The 22,809-nt window shown below is 43.3% G+C and overlaps 1 protein-coding gene across 2 annotated transcripts in view; it reads left to right on the plus strand.

The window, feature by feature from the left end:
* ZNF704 (zinc finger protein 704) overlaps positions 1–22,310 on the plus strand; it is a 237,991-nt gene extending 215,681 nt beyond the window's left edge. For both annotated transcript variants that reach the window (XM_045896328.3, XM_064588169.1), the window contains exons 7-9: positions 194–298; positions 8,836–8,933; positions 9,638–22,310. In XM_045896328.3, the coding sequence (XP_045752284.1) occupies positions 194–298; positions 8,836–8,933; positions 9,638–9,749 (315 nt within the window). In that variant the 3' untranslated portion in view covers positions 9,750–22,310. The remainder of the gene's footprint in view (positions 1–193; positions 299–8,835; positions 8,934–9,637) is intronic.
* Positions 22,311–22,809: the final 499 nt, after the last annotated feature.

Genomic DNA, 22,809 nt, shown 5'->3' on the forward strand with positions numbered 1-22,809 from the left:
CTTGCTGAGATACATTAAAAGTTTATTTCTAGCTACTCTCTTGGACTATGTTTAATCTACTCCTGTTGGATAATTCGTCTAAATTATTAATCCAGCTGAAACCACTTTCAGGGCCCTACTTAGGCAATGATAGCTTAGGACTGCGAGGAGAAATGTTGTTTCATAACAATGTTCTCTGTTTTCTGTGGAACAGGCCACGCCCCCCGTGACCATTCCAGGATCGGCCAAGTTCACCCCCAACGGTAGCAGCTTCAGCATTTCTTGGCAGTCTCCTCCGGTTACCTTCACGGGCATTCCAGTAAGTAGAAAAACAAATAGCCAGAAATCTGGTCAACCCTGCACATAAATTTAGAGAACAAATTATAAAAACATGCAAGAAAAAGACAAAACTCAGAATGCCAGAAGTACTTTATTCCTTCAGTGATACTTGTAAACTCCCCAGCACGTATTTCACGATCCAGCCTAGCCCAGCTTGTCTGTGGAAAAAGGTGTTACGACGGGCATTTGAGAAAAGTAGGAGACTCTAGGAGAGTTGCAGCTGCTGATAAACAACTTGTTAGAAATGTATGGAGATTTTTTGTGTCTGTAGTGTATTTGTATGTTTCCAAAAGGCTTGATAGAATTAATAGCTGAACTCAGATGCTGAACAAAAAGAAAAAGACCCTGTACATAAATGATATTTATCGTTATGAATAACTTTATAAAATTTATGACTTTGAAATTATTGTTTCTGGGTATGTCATTTTGAAAGGTTCAAAAAAACCCATAAATTGAAATCATTTTTTTTTCTTCCAAAGCTTGAGTAATCCATGCTGATAGGTATTCCCGAAAATAAGAGTGCTGAACTATGCAATCAGGTTTAAATGGTATATAAGAATTGATTTGACATAGTAAATGATTGCTGTCTGATAAATCGCCTTGAATTAACTTGATTCCTAACCATTCGTTTAAAAATATATTGGGTCTTTTGTAGCTTATCACAGAATATCCACAGACCTACACACTGTTGATGCCCACAGTGGTTTATAACTCCTGATAAGGTTCACAAAGTGGCTTATGATAACAGACATTAACCTTATTTTCTCCTCTCCACCCCTCTCCCCAAGGACCTCACAAAAGCTTCTTATTGTCAACCACTGGCAACTTCCAGAGGTTTCCAGAAAACACTAAGCCTCCTACAGTGCTGATAAAAATGAAAGCGGCTCAATCAATTATGCTGTGCCCGGTCGATGAATATTTATTAAATTCCCTAGGAGAATAGCCAGCAATGAAAAGCATCCTGCTGGCGGCGACTTGGGAATTTGTAGCTTCCGGAAAATACTCCTGGAATTTGATTTTTAAATAATCGAGGATCTGGAGTAATTTTGAAAGTCACCTCCTTCATCAAATAGTAGTAACGGCTGGCTACTCTGAAAGGGCAAGAATGCAAGGAGGGATCTTGTTAGTAGACTTTAGAAGAGAGCACGTAGGTAACAGTTTTGCTCTCTGGCAAGAACAATGATCAGCTGAGGAGGGTGTCAGAGGTTAACCATCAGTCCTCTGGGGGACTTTTTTTTTTTAATAAGATTTTATTTCTTTACATAAAGTATCTTTTATTCTACATGTGCTATCTTCAGCTTGGGGGACTTTTATTTATTTATTTATTTTGGTAGACCTGAAAAGATGAAAAGACCGGAGTGGCTCTCAATATCACGTTTGAGACAAGCCCCCTAACCTAGAAAGGCAGCTACAATTACAGAATTATAGAGACCCACTATTCTGAATCCTGTTAATTCCTGTCTTTGATTTGAGAATGTTCGAGAGCATACACCATATGGCTCACCTGGGGTGCAAACACGTGTAGCATGTGGCTGGAACAGCCCAGTTCACACTTTTTTTCAGATTACCCCTGTGACCAACCAAAATGGAATTTCTTCCCCTTTGCTTTATTAATTAAATCATCTCCTTCTGAAGTGCAGAGAAATTACTGAGTGGTGTGTGACTAGCTACATGTCCTCTAAAGTTCCTAAATATTTTACCCAGTAAGATACCAGCCAGGATACCTTCTATTGTTGGTTTCCCAGTAGCAAGATTTTAACACTCTTCTCTGCCGTGGACACCGTGTGTATCTCTACCCTCATCTCAATGCCCGAGATTGTTCGACGTCCCTAATTTCATTGGTTACCTGGGACAGTCTAGACCAGAGCTTTGACAGAAAGTGTACAGAGTGGCTGTGTTAACTAGGTATCCCACTGAAATCCTACTTTCACTTCTAATGTCTTCTTTCACCACAAAATTCTCATCTATCTGGTTGTGTCCATGTTTCAGCCAACACTTTAGACTGTTTTAGCAGCCATTCCTATTTCAAACTAAAGAGGAGGGGAGGGGATGCTATTTTCCCAGGCTTTGTTTTACCCTAGAGAGAAGGCTCACTATTAAAAATGTTCTTTATGTTATATACTGTCTAGCAAGGCTTAAAAAAACGTGGGTGCTTACTGTTTGCCTCCTTCTGGTGGGGGCTGGATCTTACAACACCACCCCACAGAAACACAGGACTGGTGCGCGTCCACTGACTAGGGGCTAGCGACTGTTCCCGAATTCTCCAGGAATGCTGTCCCCGCCCCTAGGAGACGGGGAGCCAGGTGGAATCTAAGAGCATATGAATTCCTACCTTCTAAACTAGTATAATAGGGTTTTCGGGCAGAAGCTCTAAACGTTTTAAATTCTAATGAATTCGTATCAGTGATGGCCTCAACTATATCCAAACGGAAGAACAAAGCAGTGCCCGTTTTATAAAATGCTCTTTAAAGAACACGTTTTTCTTTGTACTCCAGAACAAATACCAGGAGGTTGTCAACCCCATTTAAGGTTTGCTTCCCCCACACACACACGTCTTGGATACCGGGTATTGAGGAGGGGATGCTTTTATATGCTTCCTAGAGAAGGAAATACTCTCCTTCTGAGAAATCCCAAGGTTTGCAGGGTTTTATTTATTCATTTGCCGACACAAGATTTCCTGAACATCAGGCTTTAATAAGTTCCCTGGGTAAGACATCTTCCCGGAGGTGTGGAGTGGAGAAGGCTGTTCTGCCTAGCTGCAAATGTAACTAGAAGTGCAGTCTTTTCTAGCTGAAGGCCGTAGACATAAGGGCAGGGAGAAGACCCTCATTAATTACAGCATTCTTTGAGCTGTTTTTCCCGAATGACCACGCCTTTTCTTCTAATTATCTGCATTCTTTTCTCTGTCTTTTCATGACAGAAAGCTGAGAGTTCTTGACCCCGTATGAGTCTGCCCATACTGCCATAACAGAATACCATAGACTGGATCGCTTTAAACAACCAAAATGTATTTTCTCACAGTTAAGGAGGCTAGAAGTCCCAGGCCACGCTGCTGGCTAATTCAGCTCCTAGTGAGAGCTTTCTGTGGCTTGTAGAGGGCCACCTGCTCGCTGTGTCCTTATATGGCCTTTTCTGTTGGTGGAGGCAAGAGAGGGGGCACAACACAGGTGGAGAGAGAGCCCTTGAGTATCTCTTCTTATAAGGACACTAATCCTGTTGGATCAGGGTCCTAGCCTTTTGACTTCATTTATCCTTATTTACTTCCTTAAAGACCCCATATCCAAATATAACCACACTAAGGATGAGAGCTTCAATATATGAACTGGGGGGGGACACAAACATGCAGTCTATAACAAGCCCACGGAACCAAGAGCGAATCAACCTGCGATCCAAGGGCCATTCCAGGAGGGCATCAGGCTGGAGGAGGGTGTCCAAACCTAAAATAGCAGTGCTTAATTATCAGACGTTTAGCTGGGTTTGTTTGTTTGTTTGTTTTTAACACCTTGAGGGAGGATTCAGAATAATATAAGAGATTACAACCAAGACAAGGAAGCTGGCTTTTCCATTTGAGAGATAGAAAATCACAAAGAAAAGAAATCTCTCCAACATATTTACAGAGGGACACAACATTCTTAAGACTGCTCTGGTGGGCGCCTGGGTGGCTCAGTTGGTTAAGCGACTGCCTTCAGCTCAGGTCATGATCCTGGAGTCCCAGGATCGAGTCCTGCATCGGGCTCCCTGCTCAGCAGGGGGTCTGCTTCTCCCTCTGTCCTCTTCCCTCTCGTGCTCTCTGTCTCTCATTCTCTCTCTCTCAAATAAATAAAATCTTTAAAAAAAAAAAAAAAAAGACTGCTCTGGTGTGAGGCTCAGATGCAAATCCTGACTCTGGCATTTACAAACTGTGACCTCTATTCAGTCACATGACCTCTCTTAAGCAATGCCCTCAAAATAAAACCACTCCATGGAGTTGTTTTTTTTTTTTTTTAAGATTTTATTTATTTGACAGAGAGCACAAGTAGGCTGAGTGGCCCACAGAGGGAGAGGGAGAAGCAGGCTCCCCGCTGAGCAGAGAACTCGATGTGGGACTCAATCCCGGGACCCTGGGATCATGACCTGAGCCGAAGGCAGACGCTTAACCATCTGAGCCACCCCGGCGCCCCTCTCCATGGAGTCGTATCGTTGAGCACAGTGCCTGGCACTGACCAACATGGAGCATTCACTAGTCTTGCTGCCTGTGATGTGTCTCATCGCTAGAATACAGTGGTCGGGAGAAGTGTATTCTCCCTATCTGGGACTGACTGATATAACCCATATCTACCCAACATGGGGGAGAAATTAACCATGATCTCTGCAGACTAAAGTTCTTGAAACTCTTCTGAGGTCACACCTAATCAGCAGAAAAATGAGAGGCGTATGTTCATTGTGTGTTGTGCTTGTGTGCTCCCCAAGCTGTGTGTGAAACTCCATTGCTGTGTGAGCTGTGCCTTTCACAGCAAGGTAGCCAGGACTCGCTCTCATGAAGCCCAGGAGGACCCAACACCCCCACCCTGATTTAGACCCGCGGGTGCTGCCCCACGACCTCCACCAAAGCCCATGTCAGGAGCTGAGTCCTTAAAGACTGAAGAAAAACGGTTCTCTGGAAAAAAATAAAATGGAGATTATACTTCTAAAAATATTTATCTATTTGCCTATTTCTTTTTTTTTTAAGATTTTATTTATTTATTTGAGAGAGAGAGAATGAGAGACAGACAGCATGAGAGGGAAGAGGGTCAGAGGGAGAAGCAGACCCCCCGCCGAGCAGGGAGCCCGATGCGGGACTCGATCCCGGGACTCCAGGATCGTGACCTGAGCCGAAGGCAGTCGCTTAACCAACTGAGCCACCCAGGCGCCCCCCTATTTCTTTTTATTTAGAAAAAATACCATATAGTACTCTCCGAGTCTACTATATACTTAATAGAAAATGCCCCAAAATAGAACTTAGAAACAGTTAAGATATAAAACTAATAAAGATTTTTTAAAAACGAAGATTGAAATGTGGAGACCACTGGGAGAGACGGCCAGCATCGTGCTGTGCAGGGCTTTACTTTAGGGCACACCGTATTTCCCTCAGCTCCGTGGCAGGGTGGAGGGATGGAAAGAGCAGTGCCTTGACGTCATTCAGAGCTAGTTCCAAGGTCAGCTGGTACGAGACGGCCTGTGTTCAAGTACTGGCCCCACCGCTTACTGTGCGGCAACAGACTGAACTTCTCCACTCCCTTATCGAGGACGTGGACATGATGGCCATCTATTTATCCTAGGGTTGCAGTGAAGATGAAAGCAGATAGCACTCCAAGGCACTTCGTTTAACAAGCCCTCGCTAAATTACTACTACTGCTACTTCGAACTCCGGGATGCTCTGCGGGCCACCTCCTGGCTCCACGTCTAAATGATCTTATCTGCAAAATGCAGATAACAGCACTTCACTGGCAGGGGTTTTGTGAGGATTAAAAGAAATGATACCTAAACTAGTAGCCTGCCTCTCACATTTGTGAGCACTAAATAAATGTCCGTTCCTATGCCAGCTACCCCCTCCCCTTCCCCAACCTCAGCCCCCGCTACAATAAAAAGCTTTCAACCATGATTGTCTTGCTATAAAAAATCTCAAGGAAAGCTCACAAGTTAGGTCATACTGGTCGTCACACAGAACTGAGCCACAGCCAACATGTGATGCGGGTTCTGGCTTCCGCTGCGTTGCACCCCATAAAACCCAGGTCTGGGGTGGATCGGCAGGGGCGGCTGCTGGACAGGACTATACACTCAGGCCCTGAAAGCCCGAGTTAATAAAGCCATTAGCAGGAGTAAAGACTGTAATCAGGGGTTATTCCTCCATAATCCTCAAATGGTGTCTTTGGAATTTTCAAAAGCCTGGTCCTCGCTCCTTCCTCAAACCAACCACATCATCAGTTTTCCCATTTAAGTAAGTGGTACCACCATCCCTCCAGCTTCTTGGGCCAGAAGCTGGGATTCACCCTTGACTCCCCTTGATTCACCCCTGATTCTTTGAAAGATTTGTCTTCGTTTTTTCCCATCCTTCAACGTGTCCCAGACTCTGCCTGATTCTGCATGAATCCAGCCCCTTCCTACCACCACTGCCACGCCCTAGTCTAAATCACCAGTACATCTTTCCCCCCAGATAGTGCAAAACCTCTTAACTAGACTGCAGGGCTCCTCTCCAGGCTGTCTCCAATCCATTCTCGAAGGAGCCAAAGGGATCTTTTTAAAGCATTAATCAGATGTCTCGCTTTCTTAATATTCTCCAATGGCTTCCCTAGCACTTAGAGCAACATTCAATTCAAATTCCTCAATCGCAGCCAGGAGGTCTTTCCTGAATCTACCACCTCCTGTCTTCCTACCCCCAGCCTCCACACAATGTCTTCTGGCCCCTTTGGCTCTCTGCACCTAGGAGGCCTCTGTCATTGCTGCCCCTTTCTTCAGAGTGCCGTAAAGATAAAAGGGAACCTCTCAGAGGGACTTTTCTCACCACCCTAAATAAGTAAACGCCCTCTCCCTTCATGAGGCTTTGCCTATTGACCTATTTTATTTTCTTCAAGCACTTATCACTAAAATGATCTTACTTGTTTGTATGTATTGTCTGTGTCCCCACTAGAATGTATGCTCCATGAGGGCAGAGACTTGGCATTGTTCACCGCTAGGTACCCACATTCTAGAAGGGTGCCTGGTGCATAGTAAGAACTTCATAAATATTCGTTGGATGAAGAGCACCCTGTCATCTCATATCACCTCACATGAAAGGGGTGTGGCACTTTTGCACAATTTAGAAAACCTTCCACATTGTCAACCAGCTGATGGACGTTGGGTCACTGTCATGTCAACTAAACTTCTCCTAGTTCTCTCACTAAATAAGGCAGTATTCTTGGGATTCTATGAATTCTGTAATAATTTTTAGATTTTTAAAAATTGTCTCGACCACTTAAAACAATTCATATAAGCACATTCTAGATCACCACAGTGGCTGTGAACACCTGAAGCATTCATTCCCTCTGGTTTGCTGTAATGCACCCTGGTCAGGGATGGGATGCAGGGTGCTGTAGGGGGGAAGGAGGGGTCGAGATTCTGCTCCTGGAAAGACCTACATATCTATCCATGTCAAATGCATACACTGAACTCCAAAGCTTTTGTTTTTAAAAAATAATGTATGTTAACTCACCTCTTCTGGCCCTCACTCCTACCCAGCTTTAGCAAAATATTAAGACCAATGGTACAGAATAATTCAGAATCATAGCAACAGTGGTTTAAAATGTTAGGTTTTCACTTACCTGTTTAATTTTTTGAATTAACATCTAAGAAGATAATGCTGATGTATATTCCTTTGAATTGAAAGAAAATAAAAAGTGCTAGTGCCTGTACTAGAGAAATTCAGTTCTATAAGTATGCCTTAGGAATGTTCCCATGACTGTTCATTGGTCATGGTACTTCCGTGGCCATGTTGGCTTCTAGATAATTAAGTGTCTAAATTCATTACATGTCTGCTCTTCTATATATGGCAATGCTGTATATTTTCTTGAAATATCATTTATCTTTTCTTATAAAAACTCGTTTTTTGTAGCTGTTGAGGATCCCAGGTGCGGGGAAGATATTTAATGTCAGGAGAGCAGATGATGCAAAGGGTCTGGTAAGAGGTATAAGAGGAATCAAAAGCCAGGGGCCCTCCTATTATTATGACTGAGAGGCAGAGGTGTAACAGGGTCAGACACAAGCCTTGGCATCGGTAGAGCTCAAGACAAGCGCTGACCCTGCCATTACAAGTTCCATGACCTTGGCCAAGTTCCATGACCTTGGCCCCATGCCTTGGTTTCCTCATCCATAAAGCAGGAACAAGAATAGTACTTACCATGTGGGGTAGTTGTGACATTTAAAGCCATTGTCAATGAACCTGGCATGTAACGAGTGCCCAGTAAGTGTTTCATGGATGACATTTGTTCTTGACTTGCTTGGACTCTTTGCTTCTAGTCTTTATTCCCGTTTGGACCCCACCATCTGCTGTGTGGATGTCTTATGCAACAGGCCATTTATTTAGGGGCTGTGAATGATCTTGTAAAGCAAACAGAGGGCCGACGTCCACACTGTGTCATTGCCATTGACTGGCTATATAATTTTACACAACTCTCTTAACCTCTAGGGATTTGTCTTTTTTAAAAAGGTAGATCATGAGGCTTAGAATAGGTGAGACTATACCTTAAGGTTTGGAATATTATTCAAGTGAAAATATGTTACTATGGGCAACTTGGAATACACACGTGAAGTCATGAAGCTTTTTTAAAGTATTCATCGTTGCCGAGTCTTTTCTGCTTGGGGAGGCGTTTAAATTTCGCCACAAGCATCACCATATCCATGTTAACATGTGTTTCATCTCCATGTCTGATGTTGACCACTGCCCATGTGGCAAAGGCTAAATAAATGCATGGTGAGGAGAACCTGTCCCAACAAAGAAAACTTTGTTTTCCATGTCCTTGCCAGGTGTCACCAACACATAATCATCCGGTGGGCACAGGAGAGCAGAGACAGCACACTCACACGGTCTTGTCCTCGCCACCCAGAGGGACGGTCAGCCTGAGGTATGACTGCTTGAATCGCCACCCTCCTCATCTCAAGGGAATTAACTGAAAAACAGAAGAACAGCAAGGAAGAGAGAAACCAGAGATACGATGTTCCATAAAATTTCCCTGGAATGGACAAAACACCCTTTCTTTCGTTGCCATGGTTCTCCCCACCCATCAATTATTAATGAAGAGTTGTTGTTGTTGGGGGGGTGCAGTTGGTAACAGTTTGCTGTAAGTTTTCTCGAAGAACAGGTAATGGTGATTACTGGGTCTATTTAAAGCCATATGGCCTTAACCTCTGTATTAAAAGAACTTTAAAATATAGTTTTTAATACAGATCAGTGAGAAACGCCTCAGATGTCCCTTAACCAGAATGCTAGAAATTTGAGAAGCAAGAGACCACCTGAAAGCACATACTTAAAACTTAAAAGAATAAAGCTCCCTACTGGTATTTTTTGTATTTACTTGTTTAATTCAGTTTGATGAAGAGGGACAAGCCCCCAAATGGACAAGTAGAAGCTTGAGAGTTACAGTAGTCAGTAGTAACAGCTGAGCGTGGTGGCCGCGACAACATCCAGCAGGTGTTCAAGTCCTAACCTAGCAAGAACCCTTATTAGGTTTCTTCACACTGTTTCTTGCTCTTTTGAGGGATCTCAAGCCCTCCAGAGAACGCCCCCTGACTTTGTCCGCTGCATAACTGCTCCTTGCCTGTCTTGCAGGAAGCCCCGGGGAGAGGGCAAGAAGTGCCGCAAGGTGTATGGCATGGAGAACCGGGACCTGTGGTGCACGGCGTGCCGCTGGAAGAAGGCATGCCAGAGGTTCACTGACTGACCCCTGGGGCCCCCGAGCCCCGCTGCCCTCGCCTTCCACTGCAGGCTCTGGAAAAGCGCTTTTTCTCCCGAACAAAAACACACTTGAAGCCCAGGAAAAGCACTTCCAGGAAACTTGGTGGAATGACAGCAAAAAAAAATAAATAAATAAATAAGGTCACCACCCTCACTGCTCTTGCTGAGAACCCAGCGTCGGGCAGCTCTATTTTTTTTTTTCCTTGAAAAGAAAAGTCAGCCTTTTTTTTTTTTTCCTGTATGTCTAGGTCTGAAAACTGTGGACTTCCGTAGCAACTGAACCAACAAAGCCCGTTTTACCTAGAGAGGAGGCATATTTTGATAAGCTTTCCAAATAATGCCATTTCTGAGATTTTTTTGCCATATTAAAAAAAAAGCTACACGTTATTCAGTAGCGTTTGTACAGAGGACAGTACCTGCTTTCATTGTGAATAGTATTTTCCCTGTTTTCCATTTGACTTCTTGGAGCAGTGCACATCATGACGTGTTGCTAGAAAGCGCAGCACTCTGGGGATCTCTTCTCTGTCTCGTTTGTCGGTTTCTCGCGTTTTGAAGAATGGCCCCGCACGGAACCGCCACAGAGCTGTTGGCCTGAAGGGCCCCGGAGGGCGTCCACTCACAAAGAGATCACCAGCAGACTTCAGCCCCCAGCTGAGTCCAGGACATCCGGGAACACCTAGGAGTCTCCGCTGGCTCGTTCTCTACCAGCCGCGGCTCCATCAAAGACTGGCATGGGTGGCCATCTGGGTAAGCCTCGATGCTTCTTTCAGGGACGCAGGGCAGACAGCGGCCCGGGTCTGTTGGTCACTGCTTGTCTGACAGTGTCCTTGCCAGGTTAGCGGGTCATCGGGCCTTCCCTCAAAACTCCACCCCGGACCGGTTTCAGAAAAGGTAGAGAACTCGAACTATCCCCACAGGACAGCAGAGCACAGCCTCCACGTCCCCATCTGTTCAGAGGGACATGTGAGGTCAACAAACCAACATCTATTCTGAGTGCACTTTCATAGGTTGTATGCTTTAGCATGTCCGGGAGAGGGGTTCGTGAAATATAGAAACATGATATGGGTACATGGGAGGTCCCAAACTTTATTTTTCTTATAAAAATATTGGAACTGTTCATTAAGAATTTGCTCAGAGGGGAACATATAGAACACCAAAAGGAAAATGCATGTTGGTATAGGAATCTCTCCACTTAGTAGGACCAGGGCTCCCACTGCATTGCTCTTGGCAGGCTTTCTAGCCTGGTATATATGTTTGTTTGGTTGGTTGTTTGTTTTGTTAGTAGTGCAAAGGGGGAGGGGAGTAGTCGTCATGCTCTCTATATAAGCTCATCGTCTATCTATCCTACTCTGGATTGCCCTGCTAATGAGTTATTTTTCCTATACCTATGCAAAGAAGTAAGAGCACCTTTCAGGATGCACTGTCAGGACTGGGAGCCTACGATCAGCCATAGGAATGTTCAATGAAATTGCACAGAGCAAAGTTTAATATATGTTTAGAGATTGTACATACACTTGTTTTAAAGAGTTGAAAGAAGTCATCTAGTAATAACAAATATCCTTTTCCTTTTATAATCGAGGGAAATAGAAGGAGGTTCCACAGTGTAATATCCACAACCTATGCGTTCATATATTTTTGGCAGTTTTATTTTTTAAGCTTTCATATGACTTTTTAAACATTGTTCCTTGGAAAAAATCCTGTTTTCCTCCATTTATTTTTATTTCAACAACACTTATTTCAAGAGGGAAGGAAAAGAGCTTCATTTAATTTCATGCCATGATTACCAATCACTAGTAGCTATGGCACCAGCTATAATGTGTTTTAGTATTTACAAGGTCAGCCAGGAAAGGGCATTTTTCTAAGGATAGAAATGTATTTGCATCCTCAATCCCAGCATGTCTTTTCTCCTTCCTGGAGTCCTGATGCTCTACCTATAGGCACCCTCGACTGTGACATGATGCTCTGGCCTGGCCCAGGAGGCCTGAGCTGAGGGTAGACTGCCCAGCAGCTACAGTGAGTCCAGAGCTGATGAACCCTTTGAGCAGGTTCCCTGTGGACAGAAGTGATGGTTGGTTGGGATGCACTCCCAGAGCAGAGGTTTTTCTCTTCGGTGAGGCTCCCTGGCCTGTGATCCTGGGATTAAGTCCCTCATCAAAAACAAAATGAGGAGGGGCTAAATCCATCCTCCCCACCCCCTAGAACTCTGGAACACAAGGAGGGAGAGGTTTCTGCTGTGGAGCAGTCCTGGACTGAGGTTTTGTGGCTGTCCTCCAGAGATGCAGCCCATGATTAGTTCCGAGCTCTGGCCTGGAGGGGTCAAGCTCAGTCCTTACCTGGTCTTTAGCTAATGAACAGGTATAAGCAGAAGTGTAGAGCTGAAGGCAACTTCCCTGGGATTTCTTCTCCTTTCTAAAGCCTTCTCTACACATACTTTTCTGCATCTCCTACCCACATGGGGACTCCTTTCTGCCAACCAGCCCAATCTCTGTGTACCTTCTTGGCTTCCAGGTGTGCACAGACCCTCAGTAGCTTCCTGCACACACAGACATCCATTCTTTGTATCAAGGCATGTCATAACTAGAGACCCACCAAAATTCACCTGGCTGGCCTTGGGAGGGAAAGAAAGGGGGGGGGGGATTAACTTCTTGCAAGCCACCCAGAAAGTGATGAATTGCAATATACAGCACTGATTGTAAAAGCTAAAATTTAAAAAAAAAAAAAGACATAGAGCTATTTTGTTATATTTTGGAATTAAATGAAGTGCCAAATTAAGCCCAACATTCGTTTTCTGCCATCTCTGTGGTCCCACATGCTTTTATGTCTTCATTTGGCGAGCGGAGACAGGGGATGGGTGGAAAGGGCAGTCCCACAGCATGCTGGCTGGTTAACGGGAGCTCCGTCCATCCCAGGGACCTCAGACACCTGTCTGTGCAAAAGCAATGGCAATACAATGGATTCTGGACCCAGAGTATTTCTAAAGAAGGCATGCTATAGTCTTCTGACCTTTCTCTCCCTTGATCCCCCCTTCCTTCACAAAATAGTTCTCATCTCTGTCTAAAAAAGGCATCTCATAGTAATGGACAGGCATTCTTCAGGTAGCTACAAAGCAAAGAGAGTTCATCAGGCTGTAGTATTAAGGCTTAGTCCTTCCCAGAGGATGTGCACCCAATTTATGGGAAGCAGTGTGACAAGCTGGAGAAAACACCGGGTAGCAAGTGGGTGGGTTGGGGACCAGAGAGGAGATATGAGAGGTCTATGGACATCTGGCTCCTGCTCATCTCCTTAATGCTGGTCAGCCAATGGGGATTGTCCCTGGGCACCTCCAAGGGAGCTGTCATGTTGTCCCCCAGGAATTGCTTGCCGGAGCAAGAAGAGGCTCCCTTAGGGGAAGCAGCTCTGCCCAGGGATACAGGACCGCCAAGCACATCTCAAGGGGGCACGGACTTCCCACCCCCTCGCTGGCTGGCAGGTTTCCTCATTGGTTGGGAAAAGCCAGCGTCAGGAAGAAGGCAGTGGGTTTCCACCCAATGCATGCTCAGCGGCGGAGTGCCTGCAAGCAGATCCAAGCACCAGGGTGCCCTTCACTAGACGATTCCTTGTCCAGTCGTAACTGTGTTGCCGATGAAAACTTGCAATAGACAAGGATGGGGGTTACAGTTCTCCGGCTTTCCAAAATCGTTACCTGAGATAGTTACATGAATGTTGCAAGAGATTTCTGAAACTAAAATGCCCTCTATCAGATTTCAAGATCATTTGAGTTTCAGTTGGCTTGACTCCAGTGTCCCACGAAGCCACACTTTGAAAGCCGCCCTGGGTTCTAAAGTCGCCGACGGTTGAACCCATTTCCTCCTTCTTCAGACTTCATTGGAAAACGAAAGAACAGCATTCACTTGAGAATGTTGAGAGAGAAGTGGCAAGGATTGTACCTACAGGAGAGAATACCTTGAGAATAGTAGCAAAACACTGTAAATAATATTCATTTCCTCAGGGAAAATTAAAGGGTATGTGAAAGATAGAGCTGGAAGATCCTTAGAAAGACTTTTATTATCTCTAGAGTCTTTTCGAGTCAGAACAGTTTAGTGTTTTGGGGTTTTTGTTTTTGTTTTTGTTTTTAACGAACAGGATAATTATTTCAAGACAAATTTACATGAACTGGACCATATCAACTTTTTGAGGTGTGGAGGAAAGCTCTATGAGAAAGAGCTGTTTCTTTGTAGCTGAGGCTGACCTTTGAACCACAGGCACGCTCCCTGGCGGGTGTTCACAGACTCGTGTAAGGCTTTTTCTGAATGTAATTGTGAATACGAAGCCTTGGTGTTCCTCTTTCTAATCACCCAGTTGGATGACTGCACGCAGAACCCCGTAGGTGAGAGCTGTTAAAGACGCACGTTTTGCTTTAGTAGCATGTTAAGGAGCAAACTTCCACGGACTTGTGCGGACAAGGTGCTGCTTTTTCTCATGACCCTGTAGACTTTCTATCGACCACATCAACTGTAGCATTGACCTGTATGAACACAGGGAAGGATCTGTGCATACAAATGAGTGGAAACAGAGCAGAGTTCATGAATATGGATGAGGATGTGACTCCTTTTGGAGAAGGCGCTGGGTACACGGGTCAACTGGAAATTTCATTTCTCTCAGAAAATACCCCGACCGGCGGCACACACACTCTCCCTGTTCCTCATACCTGTGGGGATTCCTCCATACTGGAACTGTCCCGTTGTGTCTTTTTGCATTGTAACTCGTCAAACCAGAAGTCAGTAAATAAAATGAGATTAGCACTTTTAGGTACCAAGTGTATGACTAAGTAATGCACACCAACAGAACAAGAAAGTATAAAATGGACTTAAGACCGACCGGTTTGCTTATTGTGACTGACTTTGAAAAAGCCCGTATCCAATGATATCCATGCTTTAAAAGGTGTACCTATCCTGGGACCGGAAATCAAAATGGGCATTTTACTTCTGGTCCTGTTTTGTAAATAGTTGCTTTTTTTTTAAGACAATCTCATGTTTTATAACTTTTCCTGTAGGTCTGAGAATCACAATGGTATTGTGTTGTGTCAAAATGTAATCTTAAATACGATAATTATAACTTAATTTTCCAAATAAGACAAGAATTATACCGCTTTAGGCTTCTACGATTCTAAGGGACATGACACTTTTATAATAAGCATTAGTACTTAACTTCTCACGTTAACAGAACTGGAAATATTTTACAAGATGCCGTGTTTTGTAATCACAAAAAACATGAACATTTTGTGGGAAATGACCTTGGTTTTATACATTGTAGCTTATTTTTTAAAATACAGTATTTACCAGACAGGAAGTGTTAGTATTATAAAGCAATTCCTGCTCTCCAAACAAAGGGCTATGCCTCTTTTAAGCAAGTGTTTTGATGCATATCTTTTCAATGAACCCTCTGCAGCAAGGGTAGAAATGCAGATCAGACGGAAAGAGTATTATAAGAGACTCAAGCTGGCAACAGCTACTCCTTTTATCATTGCCAGTGTGTTTGCGAAGTATGACGGAAAAAGACACTTTAAGAATCATCCTACGTATCTTAAATCGGAAAAAAAATGTTAGTAGATATGCTTGCAGGCAATGGGAGAAATATTCTTGGAAATTCTTTAGAGTAAAATGAGATTCTGTCACAAAGACAAACTTACCACAAACCTTCATTTAACTAGCAAGTATCATCGGGTGGTAGTTTCGCAAACCATGGTATGTAAGCCCAAAGATAGAATTTTTAGGCGATCAGTGGTGTTTAAAATAAGTTTTTCCTCAGCACTAACTCAATAACCTTAATTTCCTTATCAAAGCAAGTGCTTGATTTGTCACGAGAAGAACGAACAGACATGCAGGTTGCGATCAGAAAGTCACTGTGTTCCCAAGAGTCGGGAAACAAGGGAGGGAGCCATAGAAAGTTTATTAACTGCACAAATAATTTTGAGCTTTGCCAAAACCATTTCATAATGCTGTACAGTTTTTTTCTAGCCCACTCACTGTTAAAAAAAAAAAAGAAAGAAAGAAAGCATCTTTTCTTTCTAAGATTTCAGTAACTCAAAAGCTAGACTAATTAGCAGTATGCAGATAACATCAAAAGTAAAGCTGGGATAGAATGACCGTATACCCATTGGGCAGCTCCTATGAAGTGGTCAGAGGGTCACCCAGACCTTGCTTTCAAATAGGCTTTAGAATCTGCACACATGAGGACTAGAAATGCATGGAGATAGGGAAAACCACGTACAGCCTCGACTCCTGGTCTCTGAGATGAGGCAGTCTGCAAATCTCTATCTTCATTCCCTTGACTATCTCCACTGTTAGCATGAAATCCCCAAGAAGTGCTTATTGCTGTATGGTTTTGAACCAAATGAGTCTTGCTTCTTTTTGAAATAGAAGCTTCCTAATGGTTTATAGCAGAAGCCTTAGAAAAGCCAGGCAGGATCTGTAAATGAACGATTCAGGTCAGGCAAAACAGGGACACTACGGAAGAGTGGAGAGACTTGTCAACCAGAGAGCGCATGCCCCCATTGCCTGGGGCACCCAGCTCTAGACAATCAGAACCATGCAGAAATCAGGCCCAGGGCTACTAGATCTTCTGACTTGGAAGTAAGATGTTACCTGACATTTAAGTGTTGACAACTCAAATTCTTGGCCAACACTGTGCAGACCAAAGAGAACCTATATATGGGCAGAGGCAACCTCTGGCCACCAGTCTCACCTGTTGGGGAAAGCACATCTCACATCCAACGGCCACTGGGTCAGGTTCGTCCCTCAGCCCCACAAACTCACACATTGGCACTATCTGGGCCACTAAAATCAAAGAAGGGAAAGAGGTCAGTTCTCCCCAGAAATCATTCTCATGGAAGACTTGAATATTAAAATATAGTATCCTTAAGTTAGCCTTGCCTCTGATCAAAATATGCTAAAGTACTATCCGGCTCACCTTCTGCCCCCTTCTGGCGGCCCAGGCCATGCCCCAAAGCATGGAAGAACTGTCATCCCAACTTAAGTTCTCACCTACCGTGACCACTGTGATGAGGGGCTGGCAAAGAGCAGGCTCGTGCCTTCAGAGAAGGCAGCCAGGAGCCCCTGGAGTCTGAAATAGTCTGAGAGTCTGCTTCCTTGTCCCAAAGCCCTTCGCCAGTCCCTCCACACTGCTTCCCACTCCATCCTGCCTCGAGAGTTTTCATTCCAGGGTAAAATCTCCATCTCCAATATAGCAACAGCCTTGTTTCAGAACTAGTAGGTATGTTAGAGTGTCCACTAACCCCCAGAATGGAGTTTTTCCACACAGAAAACCTTAGCACCTTTGTCTGCAGGCAAAGACAAAATGGGAATAAATGTGTCATGGAAAAAATTAGAAGTTGCTTCTTTGGCTCGGATGGCCTAAGTTACTTCAGACTGTATCTTACACCAGAGTCCTGATGGTATTGGGATAATCGCTAACCCTTTCACATATATAATAAAGTAGGTTTCTTTCAGATACATTATTTCATTTGACCTTCCTAGGGATCCAGTGTAGAGTAGGAATATTTAGGATCCCCTCCGAGGCCACACCACGATAGTGTTAAGCCTGGGAGTCAGGCCTATCACTGCCTGAAGGAAAGAGGGGAAGGGCTTGCAGACTGAAGTCTTCTAGACTCCAAATCTAAAAAGACCCAGGGACCCACCTGGGTCTCAACCCACCCTCTCAGCCCAGGTCCTTCAGCATAGAAACTAAGCACGTGTTCATTCCCGTTGTCGCATGCAAACTTAATCATGGCCAACAGCACCCCTTTAGGCTGCTGCCGTGCCCCTACTCCCTAAGGTCCAACCATCTGAACGGTTACTTATAGGAGTTTCTTAGCTAACGTGATGTTCTGAGTAAAAGTTTTGACTCCTTGGGAAAAAAATGATTTTGCTGCTACCGTTCAACATTTGTTCTCCATGTAAACGGAAATCGATGCCAGAAAATTGAAAAGCAGCTCAAATTTACAATTTTTAATGATCAAATCCAATGCAAAGTTGGAAACACCCATGAGATGCTGAAGTCACGTTTAAATACGAATGCAATTTAAATGACATTGTCAATGCCTGAGATCTCTGTCAGGGTGAGTGACTAAAAGGCTGTCCAAAAAAAAATAAAAGGTTGTCCAATAATGAACAGGTTTCACGAGGCCCTTCTCCCTTTACTTTACCAGGCTTCCCATCGCGAGTTTAGGGTAAAGTCACTCCCAAGGAGTGTAGTCATGGAACTAGAAGGGGCCTAAGCCATTTTGGCCTGCATGTACTTCATTAACAGGCTTTTTTGACAAATGATGCGTTGTTATCTGTGGAGAATACAGTGCAGGAGTTGGACACAGCTGAGCTCTCCTCCTCTGCAGGTGAAGAAGCCTGTTTTGCAGGGGTGAGCACCAAGGCCCCCACAGTGGCGGGGCTTCGTGAATAAGCAGGAAGCTGAGGTTCCTAAAGAAGATGACCGTAGATTCTGAGCGAAGGCGGAGATTGTGAGTTCAATGCTCAAACTGTCATCCTTGTTTCTAAAAAATGTTCTTTCATATTGGGCGCCGTCCACGTCATTATAAATGGCCAGCTTCTAAAGAAAAGGGCCCCTTTATTTATACTATGAAAATGTTAAAAAACGAATTCTTGAGCCTGATTAACTGTTACATTTGCTCACGAGGGGCAATTCCCTAAATTTTTAATTCAGAAGATTCACCAGAGTAGAAAGTAGCAACTCCCGAAAAGGGCAAGAGAGCTGTCATTAAAGAAGAAAATTTTCTTTAAAAAAAAAATTGCTCATCTGCTTCCTTCTGAATTCTTTCTACATCTCTGACTCAGGAGGAAAACCAGGACTCTGGAGAAGAAATTGAGCTTAGAGAGAGAGAGAGAGAGAGAGAGAGAGAGAGAGAGAGAGAACAGTCCCCGTTCTGGTGATTAGTCTTAACCAAACACTCCCCCGCCCCCCTCCCCGAGCGCCATCTTGGCAACCACCTTGTGTTCACTTATGTAACCTTACTGAGGCCACACTGTTGTTAGTTATGTTCCCTTCCCCAAATTCCAAATTAAACACTTTTGCTTCTGTGCTGCTGACTTCTTTCTCACTCTTAAATTAAGCTCCAAGGGGATAAATATGACTGTGACTTGTATGTGAGGCTCAGTCTGTGAGGCTGCCCTCTTCTTTCCGAGAAAAATTTCCATCTCTCTGAACAGTTTTGGGTGATCATTCAGAGAGCATACAACCTACAACACTCATCACAAAAGACTCAAACAGACTCGCTGATAAAGAAAGACAAGGCAGATATCCAATCCTTTCACCTGGATTCAAATCCCTTCACGCAAGTCACCTACCCACCAGGCCCGTCCATGCGGAAGGCCAACTGTGTGATCAGACTACCATGGAAGGACAGAAGAAGAGAGCTTCACATTTTAATTTCTCTGGGCCCTGACCTCTGCCCACAATTATACGGCATGAAAATTGACTTGGCCTTTATTATGTGAAAGGAAAGTGGCTCCTGCAAGGTATAATTGCTTTAACTTTATATCTATGCAAGGAGGAAACCACTCCAGTCTGCTCTCACCATTAAGCACCTGTCCCTCACCCTGGTGGCGCCCTCTTCCCATGCTTTGGGCACACACGGCCAAGACAGAGAGGAAAAAGGTAGAGCTTTGGGGGCCAGCAATGCCAGAGTTGGAATTACCCCTCAGGGATCTACAGTGTAGTGTAATTACAAACTGCTTCCTCTCCAAAAAAAAAGGATGCATCACTTTGCAGATTACAAACCCTTGCTTTGCTTTTTATGTCTTTTTATTCTATTCTCTGCTAATTGGAAATCAATGACTGTGACTTGACCAAGCCCTGTGATGATAGCAAAGCCCCTTCTTCCAAAGTATCCCGACTGTCTGGGGAACCTCTGTGATCACTGGTAGAAAGCTTTAGAATAGACTTAGATTTTTAGGAAAGAACTCAATACCCCCAAAATGTTCCATGACTTCAATAACTGAAAACGCTCTGGGTGTAAAACAACCCAGAAATGTGGATTATATATGTTTTTAAAAAAAAAATGCCATTAATCAATATTTTCCTACAACATGACCTAGAATTCCTATTTTTATAATCAATGGTTGGACGATGGTCAGCCATTTAAACATATGCTCTCTGGAATAACCAGATACTAGTGTAGTTTCCAAAGTGTTTCATGTCTCAAAATCTATATACTTAGAAGAAGAACTCAGGATAAGAAAAAATCGCTAGGTCCCAAAGGGTTCATGACCATCATCAAATGCAACTACCGAGTGGCCTACGGTCATCTTTCTCAAATAAGGGGGCTGGGGAGCGAGAGAACAACAGTTACCACAAACCCTCCGTTGCCCTTAGTCCATGGTAAGGTTTAAAAAAACAAAACAAAACAAAACTCTACTTTTAAAAATTAAGCCATCTTTCAAATTGTTTTCTACACCAAATCTAAAATGTTAAAACGAAATTATAAAACATTTCAAATGGGGTATTTAGGAAATACTGTCAGTAGAAAGCATTGCTTTTCAGTGCCTGCTGAACGAGGTAAAGCCAGAAGGAAGAGCGAGCCGCGGGCCTTCCTGCGTGATGTTAATGACAGCGTTAACTAGACAGCGGCCTCATCTGGGCCGTGGGCACTAATTCCAGAGCAATGTGGCGACACTATCCGATTTTGAGAGATCTTTTGAACTACAATCTTACTACCATTTGGAAGTAAGTACTTGCTTACAAAAGGTCTTTAATATTAGTGAATGAATGTATAAAGTTACAAACTATGCATTTTCAAAGAGTAACTGTATTTTGTATCAAATCCAAGTAAATTTTTTTCATAGACTTATCACAAACACAAATTATTCAGAATAAACTTGAATGCATAACATTATGGGAATGTGGGACTCCCATCTATATTCTTCCAGCTGATATTTTTAAAGACAGTGCATTGAAATTTCAGACTCTAAACAACATCAGCTATTAAGGTAAATAAATAGGAAATGGTTTCTAGTTTACTTCTTAAGCAGAAATGAGAAATGCTGGTTGTTACAAAACGTGCCCGGTTTTTTTGAAGGTGGATCTTCTAGTAACGCTGGCTTAACAGGAAGACAAACCTGCATGAGGTGAATGCACATCACATTGGATAAATATAGCATTAATAGGTTATGTCTGTTGTGTTTAATTCTCAATCTGAGAACAAAAACTACTCTCCGAAGGGTTTGGGTTCTAGCATTTCAGAGAACAAAATATAAAAATGCTGTCCATCAGAGCAAATCATTAGGCTTTTTTCAAAATTACATGGAGATAATTACTTACATTTCTGGAACGTCCGTACAGAATATACACACGTTTCTTCAGCCTTCTTGCTGATTTTTTAATTCCATGAAACCTTTCCCCTAATAATTTAACCTTGCTCCTTAATTAGTACTTTCCTACGTTACTCCGCATGAAAAAAACAAAAACAAAAACATTCTTTCCCTTCATCTGACAATGTTGAAATAAAGAACTCCATTTCTCTGCCATTCTAGTTCTCTTCTCTGTCTGTTGAGAAAGTTTCTCAACTGTTTGTAGAACTATGGAAAATATGGAAAAACACACTTCTAAACCTGGTACTTATGGTTATACTGGATATGTTTGCTACCTATGTAGAAGTTTTTGGGGGTGGGGATGTGTCTTTTTATATGATTTTTAGCCAAATTCAGATGTTCTGATACTACATTTCTGAATACCTATTTGACTGTAAATACAGCCTGTGGAGGTTCCGGTTAATACACCTTTGACGTGACTGTTCCTCAGCCATGCCCAGTGCCAGCTTTCGGCACATTGTACATAGATTTGTTGGATGTTTAAATGATGTTGTTTTTTCTAAATGCTGTTCTCTAAAACAACTTTTTGAATGTTTTTTGCTTTCCATTGTTTGGGACTTTGTGTGTTGGTTTAAAAAAAAAAAAAAATGTTTCCTAAATATCTAACACCAGGAAAAAGATTTCAAATAAACTGGTGCTAACTGAAATAGAAGAAAAATTTCAGATGTGAAGACTTAGCATATGAAACATTCACACCAGTTAAACTAAACTGCACTTTCCCAAGGGGACAGCTGGTATCGACCTGCCGTGGCCATCAGGAGGACCACAGAATGTGTGTAGTTTCTGTGGCCCATTTAAGTGTAACGCATAAAAATGGCGCTGTCCCCCAGATTTGAGGATTTGCCACGCTGGTCCTATGGAAGCATTTAAGTAGAAGTAAAGGCTTAGAGTAAGAATCAATTTAGTAATAGTCTTCTGGTCTTTGGACTTTCATGTTCTGTAATGCTTAGCTGTAACAATGAATATGGTGTTGCCAATGTAGTCTGACATCATCGTTGACCTGTACTTACCGCGTGTATGGTTCTACCTTGGGTTGCACTGACACATGCCAAGCCGGAACACTGGACTTTCAATAAGACCATCCTGACTTCTACAGTGTCCACACACATGAATTGAAATGCACTTGTAACTGGTTAATTACCATGGAGTCTAACTTCCACTTAATAAAAGTTTTTGTGTATCTGCTTCTACTGGGGGGCCGTTTATTTAAGTAAAGGATAACTAACTTATACCCAAGAAAGGCTCACTGAGGACAGAGTGTTGGAGGTTTTACCTACAGTTGTGAACTTAATTTAAAACCAAAGGGATGGGGTGCTTGCTTGGGTGGCTCAGTTGGTTAAGCATCTGTCTTTGGCTCAGATCGTGATCCCAGGGTCGTGGCATCCAGCCCCGCACTGGGCTCCCTGCTCAGCCAGGAGTCTGATTCTCCCTCTGCCCCCTGCTCATGTTCTCTCTCACACTCTTTCTATCTCAAATAAATAAATAAAATCTTTAAGAAAAGAAAAAAGAAAAAAACAAAACCAAGGGGATGTCTTCCCCATATCAACATTCACCATCAAAGCTATCTTTAGAAATATGGAAGACACATCTGTCTTCTAGAGTTCAGCCCCAATAACTACAACTCAAACCCATTCCCTTGGCCATGACTGCCCAGATAAGTCAGCTGCTTGCCCTGTGCTGCTAGTCCTG

Source organism: Mirounga angustirostris, unplaced genomic scaffold (assembly GCF_029215605.1).
Source record: "Mirounga angustirostris isolate CCGP_5_RB_7025 unplaced genomic scaffold, mMirAng1.0.hap1 SCAF_4, whole genome shotgun sequence".
Taxonomy (NCBI): domain Eukaryota; kingdom Metazoa; phylum Chordata; class Mammalia; order Carnivora; family Phocidae; genus Mirounga; species Mirounga angustirostris.